Source organism: Cupressus sempervirens, chromosome 8 (assembly GCF_028749045.1).
Source record: "Cupressus sempervirens isolate cs-2001-9-10 chromosome 8, ASM2874904v1, whole genome shotgun sequence".
Taxonomy (NCBI): domain Eukaryota; kingdom Viridiplantae; phylum Streptophyta; class Pinopsida; order Cupressales; family Cupressaceae; genus Cupressus; species Cupressus sempervirens.
In genome coordinates this window covers 113,047,445-113,061,521 of record NC_143125.1, presented here as the reverse complement: position 1 = coordinate 113,061,521, position 14,077 = coordinate 113,047,445, and the positions used below count along the sequence as shown (strand labels likewise).

The window sequence follows — 14,077 nt, the reverse complement described above, 5'->3', positions numbered from 1 at the left end:
TTGCCAGTCCTCCTATGTCTGTCCATGGCTAGAAAATGCTAGAGTGTTGGTCACTCCAAATGCAACAACAAATCTGACAATAATATAAATTTCCTACTCCACAGGATGGCAAGAAACTGCTCTGATACCACTGTAATAACCCCAACCGGTTATAACTTCATAAAACACCAAATTCTTCTCTATTTCAGTTGTTTGACATTTCATCAAACACTTTGCAAGCAAGCTCTAATACCAATGTAATATCCCTTGTCAATACGAACATCAACTTGTTGATCTGTAGGTCAAGGAAGATTGTCAAACGCTTCCAATACGATCTCTATGCTTGCTATTTCTGAGTTTCAGACTGATTATGCTTGCTCTAAATGATATCAAAGGGAATCTAAAAGCCTGTAATTGATTACTACTATATTTAAGAAAAGAACTAAATGCATATGCAATTCTCTTTTGGCTTTTCAAATGCATATAGATGAATTCTAAATGAAAAATGTGCACTTACAGTCAATATGTAGTTTGTCAAACACTTTGCATGCATACTATTATGTCAATCATGGAAGATATAAATATGCACATTACATCAAATATATAGACCTGCAACTTATCACTCCTTTAGTGAGATATTTTCTAATTCAATGCTTAACATAATATTCTAAGGCTCTTGGCTTTGCAGCCTCAAAAAAACTAAGTAGAAATGACATTATAAATCTGATATAAAATTTGCATCTACAACTACTTATGACAGCCACCTTTACAATTCCAAATCACCAATTTAAATGATGCAAATTGATTGTAGAACCTGATAAACAAATCACCCAATGGAGGAGATGAAATCTCAATTATAATCAAGCCAAACACTATAGCATGGGTACTATTCACATCATTGTTCATGGCATTGTAGCAGCCAACAATAAATGTATTCTCCAATTTAAGCACCAATAGAACTCTAGAATGAAGCACTCTTAAATGTCAAATTCAGTGGATATTTCACTATCTCAAATGGTTGCAACACTGAAGAATTGACGCTCTCCAATGGCTAACTGAAATCAGAAACTCTTAGTTTCTTCTCTCAAGTTTATATCAAATGCAATTGACAATAGTTGGATGCCTATTAATGAAGCTTTTGCCTTTATTTATTTTTTTCCTTCACCCTTCTAGAAGGAAATAAAATATTATTTAATTGTACTCTCTAGAAACTTCTCCCTTTCCAATACAATAATTAGTTGTGTTTCTAGAAAATGCACTCTCTAGAAGCTTCCCACTTTCCAATACAATAATTAGTTGTGCTTCTAAAAAATTAAATTAATTAAATATAAAGTCACCTTTAGATTTATTTATTTATTGACTTTAATTTAATTTATTTCTCCTTATTTCTCCACTTAGCCTTCGGAGAATGAAAGCTAAGAACTCCATTGAGGGTCTAAATGATGGGGAACATTACAAGAAATTAGTGAAGATAAACGAGCTTCACGATGCTACCAAGACAAATGTTGGGTTCTACATTCAGTTCGTTGTGTTTTGAGACACAATTACCAAGTTGGTAAATTTGGATTCACATATGAGACAGTAAAATCTATTCAAATATTTATGAAGTATGATTTAGAAAATTAGAAAATATTTTCATGCATAGTTGATTTTATAGTAAAATATTATATAACATTAAACATAATTAGAATTGTAATTGGAAAGAAATGAACAGAGAAAGTCAGCTGGGATGTTCACTTGCAGAGAAATGAAATGGTTGAAAGGGATAGTGCGGGTTCTATATGGCCTTCTATTGAGAAAAAAACCTATTGCTGTTATAGAGAATGCTTAAATTGCAGCTGGGGCAAAAGCCAACTCACAAGTCTGCTAAACTGGAAAGTAAGAATTCGAAATAAAGTATATTTGCACACGTGTATATGGTCATTGGTATATTCATATGCAGCTTTTTTGTGTGTATAAAAGAGGTTGTGTTTTTGCATGTGTAGACCTAAAATTATGCTGACAGCAAAAAAAGAACTGAACACTTAAAGCACCATTTAGTATCTGCCAAACAAAACCCAACACATTCACACCACAAACACGCACAGGTATTGAGACCCAACATTACACTCAGTTGCCTGCAACAAAAAATCTGAACACTTTGAAACACCATCCACTAGCCACATAATTAAACTCAACACAACCACACTACCAGTCATCAGATGAAACCTAACAAAACCACACCGCCAATCATTAAATGAAACCCATCTCAACCACACTGTCAGCTGTTAAACTAAAGATAGGCAGAGAAGCATCAACTTACCTACCTGAGAGAAGAGTTTCTCTTACCTGACTTTCTAAGGAACTCTCTACCACCTTTGGAATGCTTTTTAGCTGGCATGTAGTGTCCTAGAAACTCCTTTTTTCTTTTGCCTTGGAATCCTCCTTTGATAGGCCCAATATTGAGAAAACACTAAAGATTTCCAGCTTCCCTTTCAAGTGGACAATGTAAAGGTGCCACACACACTTTGCAAGCTCAAGGAAAAATGCTGCTAGCTTCATTTTCTCAAAGAGCATGAATTTCTTTTTTTGAAGGCCTGGACTTCCTCTCTTGAAGACTTTCTTCTTGACAATTTCCCTACTTCATCGTTCATCTCAACACAACCTTTAACCCCCACAGCCAACACTAGGTCAAGGAAATCTTCTAGTAGCCTGTTATAGAAGGCCTTTTCCTCCATTTTACACAAAAGTCTTGATTGATGGTTACCCTTGTTTTTTCGGCACCTACATTTGCAGTCCTTTAGAAGACTGTGTTCAGTCACATAGTTTCTATGTTTGAAATGTTAAAAATATTCTGTAGTATTCTGTTTGAAACCATGTCTTCAATGGTTAAAAAAACAACTCATTCTCATCCTAAACTAAACTGCAAAGCACACCTTGTTGGTTCCCAAAATCGTAGATTGAAATCCTACAAGCCTTGCCTGCTCGATGCTGGGATATCCAACCGGATAAGGCCAACTTGATGGGATTGATCAATGCGATCCAAATCCCCTGCGCTTTTGGCTCTGCAAAACCAAGGTGAGTGTACTTAATCCTGAACAAAACACTTGAGCTCAAGATGCTTATAGCAAATTGATTAGAACGTGAACGTATTGAAAGTTTTCCTAATAGCAAGAATTATAGAAAAACTTTATACTTGAAAATTACGAATTAAGAATAATAAATGTGATAATATTTAAATAAAGAATGAATACAACAAATGATTATATTAATTCCTCAATAGAAAGAAATGAAACAGTTGCTAGCATATGGATTACGAATAAAGAGTAATATAAAGACCAGTGCTTAATTAAATAGGCAATCAGAGTCAATATTATAAGTTGACACGTATAACTTTATAAAGTTCAATGTATTTAAATTATAAACAATTTTAACAATTTAGACACAATGGATCAATTTTTATGAACTTAATTTTAAACTAGTCTAGGATGCACTTTAACTCCTGTGATATGGAGACAAACTAGACATAAATACAAAAACAATTAAATATTTCACAATATCTATGTTTATCAAATTTAAAATGCAATAATGACTCAATCCACTTATCCAGAATTTAAAATATTTATAAAAAATAAATAAAAATATTTATAAAGGACACAACTTAATAATAATTTAAAATTCTGAAATTTAAAATAAATAATTATGCTAGAAATAAAATCACAATAAAGACACTCCTTACAGATGATCAATCTATTGCAAATTTATTCGGATTGCACAAAATTAACCCAATAATTCAATCCATGGGCTTTGTTCAAGAATTCATTTCTTTGCCAATGAAAAAATATAATATATCATAAGTGCATTATAATATATAAAATATAAATATGAATATGAATTGTCTCTCTTGATTGATTTTACGTCATATTTGTAAGTGTGAAGAGGCATCAGCCAAGAGGTTGTGCCTTTATGAAATGTCATGTTTTAATCAAACACCTCTTCACCTTAATTAATCACTTAAGTTTGCGGTTCGACGACTTGTCCTCTGGACAATTGCTTTTGTAATCAAACGAATCACAGCCCTCCGTTCTTGAGCATTATCGTGCCCTCTACAATCTGTCCACTTGGTGAGACAAGCAACCCGAGAAAATTGAAATAAGATGTCGGACATATAAGATGTTGAACAAACGCTCCTAGATGAGCAATCTTCCAGGCGACACTAAGACTGTAGATATAAGTTTCATTTCACGTGTTTCTACGTAACGAGCAATTCTTCTGGAGGTTGTCTGCATATATGCTTCTTTTGGAACATATGATCAAAGTATACATCCTCGTTGGCAGTATCAATGGAGACTCGACTTTAGACTTCACCATGTGAACACATATTGTCAATACCATGAAGCTCCTCCGTCTTCATCAGATCTTTCGATCACCATTGCAAGTATTGAAGATGCCATAAGTTTCAAATAGGAATGTATGCCGTCTGGTGCAATGTGCTTATTGTGTCAATTCCAAACTGTAAATATTCCTCTCCATGTATTAATTTCCACACAATTTTACAGGTTCTGCCTCATTCCATTCAAATCCCTGAAACAAAACATACGGAAAAGTTAATCATGCATCATGAAAAATATAATTTATTTGTTGCTCGGGAGAAGGGTCGAAATGCTAGGCGATGATATTCACAACTACTGGCCTTTCTAATCTGCCTGCTCATAAGCTTGTGACGGATTTTAATCATATATTCATTTAATGGTGTCACAACTCCATTTACTTCACTTGGTTTGAAACATTGGTTCAGAATTTGATAATATTAATACCATTTCCTGTGCAAATCTGAAGGTATAAACAAATATATGAAAGGTAATTCTGAATCTGGCAGATGCCTGTATTCTGTTCATTACAGCTTGGTGTTTTCAAGCTTTCAATGACATCCTATTTTTCATTATATGCTGAAAGATTGACCACTGGTTCCAGGCATCTGGTGCATAGAAGAATAATTTAGAGTGCTCTCCATTTCTGTAAATCCATCAAGACTTGCAAAAATGTTGTTGCTGTGCATGAATTTCAAAAAATCTGTGTTCTGCCTTCTAAAGTACACAAGCCAATCTCAGATTTCTTTGATCCAACCGACCAGACCACAATAATGACATTCTATATCAAAATACCCTATTTGTTCTGAAAACCTGTGACATGCCATTGTCCATATTAAAGTTTAACTTGACATCAATGGAAATATTCAATCACTTTTATATGTATATATCTTCAAGGACATTTAGATTGACTACTCTATTGCTAATCGCATAATTCAGGATGATTGGAAATATCTCTCTAGCAAGAACACATTATATCAATTTGTTGTGAAAAATGTAGGGACATATATCAAAATCTTTGGCATTAATTTACAACATTTTTCCACAAATGGAAACTCTAAATTTAGAGTTCCATCACACCCAACTTCATCCTACACCTAAGGCTCAAAGAAATTTAGTTTCCATCAAAGGCTGGAGCAATAAAACTTTTTCTTCCCACCACCAAAGTTGACACTCGTGATTCCAAATACTATTAGAGTTAAATCTCTCTATTTTTATTTCACTCTTACGTAGATTTACTTCTATTTCTAATGGTCACTCTTTTTCTATGTATAAAACTTTTTCTTCCCACCACCAAAGTTGACACTCATGATTCCATATACTATTAGAGTTAAATCTCTCTATTTTTGTTTCACTCTTACGTAGATTTACTTCTATTTCTAATGGTCACTCTTCTCCTATGTATAAAACTTTTTCTTCCCACCACCAAAGTTGACACTCATGATTCCAAATACTTTTAGAGTTAAATCTCTCTATTTTTGTTTCTTACTCTTATGTAGATTTACTTCTATTTCTAATGGTCACTCTTCTTCTACATTTTCCATATTGTCTTTGTGTTCAATATGGAAACTTTCTCTTTCTGTCTTCAAAATGTTTCTATATCTCTCTTTGTTCTCTATAGAAACATTCTCTTGTAAACTTGTATATATAGATTATTTATGATCTCTGTTTAATAATACATTCATTATTTTACCATAATATGGTATTAGAGCTAATTTTTCAAAAAATAATAAATTCATTCTTGAAATTTTCCGAGTTATTTTTTGAAACAGGTTTTGAAAATCTTTAATTTCTTCATTATATTTTAGACTCAAGATTTTCAACATCTTTGACTATGTGTGTTCAAAAATTTGTCTGCGGAGATATTTTGTAAAATCCGTATAGGGTTTTTGTATGTTTTTTCCTCTAAGCAGCTTTGCTCTTGTGACTTGTGTGTCATCTACCTTTCCCTTGCCTACATGACCAACTTCCTCTGAATAACAACTAGCTTTTTGGCATGTTTAGGCCTACATTCGACCTTCTCTTGTGAGCCTGTTTTTGTGCATTTTTGTGGCCTTCTTTTTGTGCATTTTTGACCTGTGTTTTTTGTACATCTTCTGCAAAGGGCAGCGTTTAGGGTGTTTTAAACCCTTTGTCTTTTATTTTTGTCCGACAATTTTGTTTTCCACCATTTTATAATCAAATTTGCCATTTTTTTTGGTTTTTCAAAAACTGCTAGGGTTTCTTTTGAAGCTCTCTTTATGTTTTTTGAAAAATCTTAGTGGGTTTTTGCTGATCTCAACTGGGTCAGTCTCCATTTTTTCTAGATGCATCGTTTTCCTTGCCTCAATTTTTGAACCAATGGATTCAAAATTAAATTTCAGATTCCTTATAGATTTTTTGAGCTCTCTTTTGGGTATCCTTTCATTTTTTCTAGGGTCTTTCCTCAATTTTCCTTGAAGTTTGTGCCTTTTCAGATACTCACATTTTTTTGCCTCAAAAACATGTCATGGCATCTCTCAGCAATCTTTTCTTGGAATGTAGTCAACAATTCAACAGAAAGAACTACAACACTTGGAAGCAGAGAACAATGACGATTGTCAAGTACTGTTGCCTTGAGATGCTTCTTTTGGGTACTGTCACTCATCCTACCATAGTCAATGCTGCCACAGACCAATATTGCAGAACATACAGAGTGGATTCTGTTGCAAATTTTTGTTGTTTTGAAGCTAGATTAATTATTGAGGAAGGGTATCAGAGTTAAATCTCTCTATTTTTATTTCTCTCTCTTTCGTAGATTTACTTCTATTTGTAATGGTCACTGTTCTTATATGTTTCCATATTCTCTATCTATTCAATATGGAAACTTTCTTGTTCTCTCTTCAAAAAGTTTCTATTTCTCTCTTTGTTCGTTATAGAAACATTCTTGTGTATATTTGTACATATAAACTAATTCATAGTGTTTGGTGAATATAATGCTTCAAGTTCGGATTTTTCCAAAAAAAATCGTTGGAGTTTTCCATTTTATTCGTGTAGGAAAATCTGCAATTTTCCAGAGCTTGTTTCTAAGTGTAAACACTAAGAATTTGTTGTTTCCAAAGTTTCTAAAACGTTTCCCACCCATTCTTTTCTATAAAGAATTGTTCTAAGGTCGTCCAATGCACAGATTTTAGGATTCAAAGGCAATCTCTGGGTGATTTTCTATAAATCTGTTGTGTTGTGTGATGAAAAAAATTGAGCACTGAGTGAATTTCCCTGTTGACTTTGTCGTGACCTATTAAATCCCTGCCATTTCTGCTGCATCGTTCTGTTGATTTTGCTGTGCCTGTTAAATTCCCGCTATTTCTACTGCATTGCTTCTTTCTTGGACCAAATCGCTCCTTCCCTGGAAGAAAATTGTTCCTCAATCTTTGTTCTACCCATCTCCATTTTGTTGTAAGCCACTGTAGCAGGGAGGCAAGTTTTTTATTTTTTATATTTTTTATGACTTCTCTAAATCTATAGATTATAGTTTATTAAATTATTTAGTTTTATCTTACTATTGTAATATATAGTTACTAATAATTTTACAATAAAATTTAAAATCCATTAATGAAATATTTGAAAATTTTATAATATTTTTTAATAAAAGAATAATAAAGAATTTAAAAAGTTGTAGATTACAATTAATAACATAGATAATAATATTATTATCTTAAAGAATGTTATATTAGAAGTAGCAAATATTATTATAAATATTTTACATGATTTTGAGGATTTAACTAAGTTACCAGATTCTCTCCAACAACCCTCAAAGTCTGGTTCAAATCTGTACAAAGTCTGGTCCTTGTCTAATTCTCCACAAATTCTCAAGCAGAGCTATGAATTTGCTGCAAACTCTATCAGAGGAACCCGGGCAAAATTTGCAGCGATTTTAGAAGAATTTTCTGCCCAGTGGCCCAACCTAGGTGGTATTTGGTCTCAAAACATTTTTTAGACTTTTTAAAGTATTTATTTTTGCCTAATTTGGTTTATTCGATCCTCCAAACCCTAAAGTGACCACTAAAAAGACCAAAAAATATGGTTTATATGTCATTTATGCATTTGTAATGAAAATGAAAACTTCTTTATAGAGGAAATCCAAATTGACAATAGGTGACATCCAAATTGACAATTATATAGGAATTTGTTAAAAAATATATGATATCTTTGAATCTCAACTTTTGATTTAGCATGGTAGAAATCCTCTAACCAATACAAAATAAAAATTTAGATAACTGCACTAATCTTTTGACAATTCCTTTGTTCTCTAATTGTCCCCTTGATATCGAAATATGTTCCATGCATGTGACCAAGCAAGTGTATAATGTTGTATGTATGGCTAAATGATGCAATTGATATTGTATTCAACTAGAACATAGATGTGGTGGTGTATTAAGTTATGATGCTTTACTATTAGCAAAGTGATGTATGGACTTATTTGTTGTTGCACATATATATACACACATACATATTTAAAAAAAACATGTGTTTGTACAAAAGAACCCGAAGCAACCCCAAAAAAATATGGACGAATTTCAAACCTGAATCTTGAACCCGCATCCATACCAGAATCTGAACCGACAACTTAGGTTTTTTATAATAGAATTAAATTATAATCCATATTTTATTTAATTGTTAAAAATGAAATATAATTACATTAATATTATACTTGATATTATTCTATTTTCTTTCTATAGTTATTTATCACCATTTATTAAATTGAAATATCATATAAAAGTAATCAATTTAGATTTTAAGGCTTAAGCTGATATTTAATAAATGGTGATAAACCATCTGAGCCAAGTGCTCTTGCTAATATAGAGCTCTTTTGAAATTATAAAGTCTTGAAATTTCATTGTAACTTTTTGAGAATAAAACATCTCTACAGTCATGATCTCACATGTTCCTTACATCAAAAATATATTAAATGGTCTATCCTTTAAGAAAGATACAAATATGTTTAACAATGTTAATTATTTTGATAATTTATTGGACACATACTCATAAATTTTTTTAATTTAATTTTATTTTATATAAAGGCGAATTTAATCGGATTTTTTTCCCAAATTTTTACTATTGTCGAGCTTCATTTGAATTTTATGGTTGCTGAACTCAAACTCAAATTCAAACGTTGTAACTTAGTATATAGATAATTTATTATCTCTATTTAGTAACACATTCATTATTTTACCATAATAAATACTTCAGCAACAAGATGATCTTTGGAAAGATCATACACATTAAATGCAACACATCACTTCCCGTACTATGTAAGGGAGTGCCTTGTCACGAAAAAAGGTGCTTTGTCCAGCAAAAGAAAATAACAACAAAAGAAATAATGTCAATTTCAACTTCAAGTAAAAATTCCAAAAAATCCTAAACTAGTTGCATAGATATCGTTGAGGCCTTCTTTACCTTAAATCACACTAGGTTGGAGAAAGACCAATAGGGTAATTCGACTAAAGAATAAAGCGATGTTGCCAAATACTTCCTTGGCAACCCTGAACTTTGGTAGGGTTCTGGCAAAAGTCTGATTCAGAGTCGGTTCTTGCAAAACTCCACTGTAGATCGTCAAAGTCTTCTTAAATTCTGTCAGACGAACATGGTACGTATTTCATTGTTTTTATGGTAAATTTGTGAATTTGTAGCAAGAATCGGCCCAAATTTGGCCAAAAAATGGATTTTCTTGACTTTTGAATTTTTTTTGGGTCTATTTTATAGATAATTCAATCCTCCAACCCCAAAATAGACCACTAAATCGGCCAAATGGGTAAAATATATGAAGACAAACATTAATATATTTGTTTGTGTATTTTTTAGTAGAATACTGATGCGGGGGGATGTCGGGACAAGTTTATGAGATAGGAAAAAAGGTCCTCAATTTGGGGACGATAGGGAGGGGTGCTACATACTTAGATATAGAACATGGAATGTTAGTTATGAAATGATGTTTCAATATAGCATACCAAATTGAAATACTTGCACATAGCAAAATTGCAACACAAACTTGAAACATTGAACATTGAACATAGTACATACCCAATAGTAACATTCATGTATCAAGATTCAAATAGAAATCCCAATTATTAACAAATAAAATTTATATTAGCTCTATCAAATCTCAACTATATCATAATGATAAAGACAATTACAATGAGTAGCATTATGCATGATATGAATCATGATCTATATCAAAATGAGTACAAAGTCACGTCAAAATGTAGTGATGGAAAACCTCTAATCATCACCCAAGCTAAAGTCCTCATCATTGAAACTACTAGACTCCTCACACTCAAGTTTTGCAAAAGGAACACCAACCAACTCTACATCTACTTTGTTGCAATCTCATCCTCATCAATATGAGACAGATCCTCTAGCTCTGCATCCCATCATGTTGCTAGGCTCTCTTTGTACAAATGTGTCTTGCGATCTATGATATGCAAGACACTATGTACAATTGCCAGCCTCTCTGCTCTCTTAGAGGTAAGTTCGCTCCTCTTAACAAAGTGAATGAAGCACACAAGCACCAAAGCACCCACTTAGAGGTAAGTTTGTTCCTCGTAAAGAGTGGATGAAGCACCCAGGCACACAAATACCTAAGTCCCCAAGCACCTTGTCATGTCCCCATTTTAATATAAGATTTTACTAATAATAAAAAATAAAAAATATATTAAATAAATAAAAATTAATAATAATGTTAAATTAATAAGTAATCATAATTCAAAGAAAAAAATATTAATAATAATAAATTTACTATTACTATAATAAAATATATATCATTAGTGTAATGATATATAATCAATACTATAATATAATGAATGATTATATATATATATATATATATATATATATATATATATATATATATATATATATATATATATATATATATATATATATATATATATGAAGTAATATATCTAAGAATATTCTGAGTATAATAGTATAAGTATTTTAGTATTCAAGGATAACAAATTTATTATAATAAAACATATATCATTAGTGTAATGATATATAATCAATACTATAATATTATGAATGATTATATATATATATGTGTGTGTGTGTGTGAAGTAATATAACTAAGAAAGAATATTCTGAGTATAATAATATAAGTATTTTAGTATTCAAGGGTAACTTTTCTTTTGTTATCGTTTCTAACTAACTTTTATTGTGGGTTCCTGTTGAATCTTGAATCAGGACCCTCCTTTTGAGTATGTATTTAGAAGTATAAATGCCAGAACTAAAAGTTACTGTAATATACAGTGTATTAAGCAATGTTCTCTTTAAAAGTACAAGATCTGAGTAATACAATTATGATGTTGATAAAATGGAAATCTTGAAACTTTTTTCTTTGTGCTGAATCCCTTGTTTATAAGCTTTTCCATTATTTGTCTTTCAAATAGGCAGCTGCACTCATTGAAAATGGCAAGCGCATTCTCTTCAAATTTGATAAGGCATCATTTTCTTTCAAGTTTTTGCCTTTCAAGGTCCCATATCCAGTTCCTTTTCGATTGCTTGGGGATGAAGCTAAAGGGTGGTTGGACACTACATACCTCTCTCACACAGGAAATATTCGTATTTCTAGAGGCAATAAGGTATGTATAAATGTTGTTCTTTGGTTGATGTTTATATAAATTGCCAGAATCTATTGTTCTTAGACAATTTATCTATTTTGTTTGTCTTGTTCCTTAATCATTGACAAATCTAAAAAATGTTCACATATACAATTAGTAATTCAGTACCTTGTTAAAAAGAGAGTATACCCTTGGTCTTGATGGAGTGTTGGTAATAGAACTTTAAGAAAATAACTTTTCAAGTGATTAGTCTAGATTCTAAAGTAACTTTTACCTCCTGTTTAGTAGTGCAGGGAACTACATTTGTGCTGCAAAAGAAAATTGAACCCAGGCAAAAGCTCCTGTCAGCTATCTCGACTGGACAGGGAGTAGAGCAGGTTCCAACACTGACGTGTTTCAAATTTATTTATGCACTTTTATAGTAGTTTATTTGCAATAAAACAATGCTGTGACACTTTTCGGAATTGTGGAAAAGCTTCTGTATGAATGAACTGTGGTCATCTGGTTAGTTTGAGTACCTTGTTTTCTTTATTTAAATTTTGACTTGAGATATTCTAAGTGTTCAATTTTGACAGGCTATTGATACACTTGTTTCAAATCACAGTAGCCCTCCAGTTGATGTAGAGTTTTTAGCGGGCAAATGGAGACTGCTGTGGACTTCACAGGTTCTTCCTGTTCATTTCTATGTTCCAACCATATATTTGTTATACTTTTTAATCTTTATCAAGAGAAGACAACACTTGCCTTGCACTGTAGTCAATGTACTTTGCCAAATAGATAATTTGACAACATATACTTTGTTGGCAACACTAAATATTTTATCACTCATTTTGATCTTTGTTGATTTGCAAAGGTTTTAAAACTTCAAATTGAGCTCTAGTTCATTATGTTTTTGTTTTCTCTAATAATTCAGAAAAAATTCAAACAATGATATTTTAATTGAAAGTGCAGTATCTTTTCAATATCAGAAATTTCAAAAAATGTTTAGAGTCAATATTTCTAGGAATTAAAATGCTTCTTCACACTTGCTTCAATTGATCAGCCAAAGGATGGGACCTGGTTGGTAAAAGCCACTACTGCAGTTCAGAGTTTGCAGGTACAAATGTTACACCAAAATCAACTTCTTTATTGGGACTCAGTTTACCAATGTCAAATTAGATAATTTGACGTTGGTTGCATTTGATTGCAATAGGAAGCAAGTGATGGTGTTGCCTTGGTTCTCTTACTTTTTTCCTATCTCTCATCATTTTAAACTACTTTTAATACAATTTCAGACCATCAAGGGTAATGGGAAACTCGAGAATCTTGCTGAATTCATTCCTCTATTCCGACTGCGATCAATGGGCAATTTTATGTGAGTACTGAAGTATCAATTAAACACATAGATATAAAAAGAATGCAGATTGATTGAGTTGAATTTTGTATGCGGGTGCTGTAATAAAGTTGTGTAATGAAAACTGTTGATAATTAGCTTGCTTTGTAGAGATTAAAATTTAATTGTCTTTCTTTAGCATATATTGTACGTAATAACATTGCATTGATTACCTATCAAAGGTTAAAACCACAAGGTTCTTTATGTTTATTGTTCATCTGCAGGCTTTTGACTCTAAGGGTCATGTTTCATTTTTCCCCTTTATAGACAGATTCTATATTTTGCATAAAGCATGTAATGCAAATTAGAAAATCTGTCTCAAATGTTTAAGATATTAAAATTATAGTTCTGTACAGGTAATGAATTTTTAAAAAAATGGAATTCAGCCCTAGGAATATATTACACAGCCAAGGGTTGTGTAAGGTTACCAATCTTTAAGCTCAAATGAAAGCAATCCATATTCACTGCTGTATCTGATAAATTAAATATATGAAGTAATAGTAAAGATGATAGTGCATACCAGATACAGGAGTAGAATATATCTTTATTTGCTAGTAAAATTATTGCTGAAAAGAAGACAACAGATGCTTGGGCCAAGGATTACAGTTAAACTGACTTCACCATACTCCTTTCCTTAAAATAAGCAACATATTTAAAGGACCTGAAGGTTGGCAAAAGGAGCACAACTCTCAACTAACCAACACAACTGCTCAACAGTGACAACCAGCTTAGTACGGGTGATAAATACAATGTTGGATAACCAATATTATCAAACACAAAAACAGGCATTGTATACTGAC

General features: G+C 32.0%; 1 protein-coding gene across 3 annotated transcripts in view; it reads left to right on the top strand.

Annotated features, from left to right (window-relative positions):
* Nucleotides 1-14,077, top strand: part of LOC149541838 (Plastid-lipid associated protein PAP / fibrillin family protein) — a 178,211-nt gene that overhangs the window by 102,000 nt on the left and 62,134 nt on the right. For 2 of the 3 annotated variants that reach the window (XM_089796915.1, XM_089796913.1), the window contains exons 5-9: nucleotides 11,735-11,926; nucleotides 12,199-12,282; nucleotides 12,481-12,570; nucleotides 12,948-13,001; nucleotides 13,180-13,259. In XM_089796915.1, the coding sequence (XP_089653041.1) occupies nucleotides 11,735-11,926; nucleotides 12,199-12,282; nucleotides 12,481-12,570; nucleotides 12,948-13,001; nucleotides 13,180-13,259 (500 nt within the window). The remainder of the gene's footprint in view (nucleotides 1-11,734; nucleotides 11,927-12,198; nucleotides 12,283-12,480; nucleotides 12,571-12,947; nucleotides 13,002-13,179; nucleotides 13,260-14,077) is intronic. The other variant, XM_089796914.1, reaches the window with a different exon arrangement.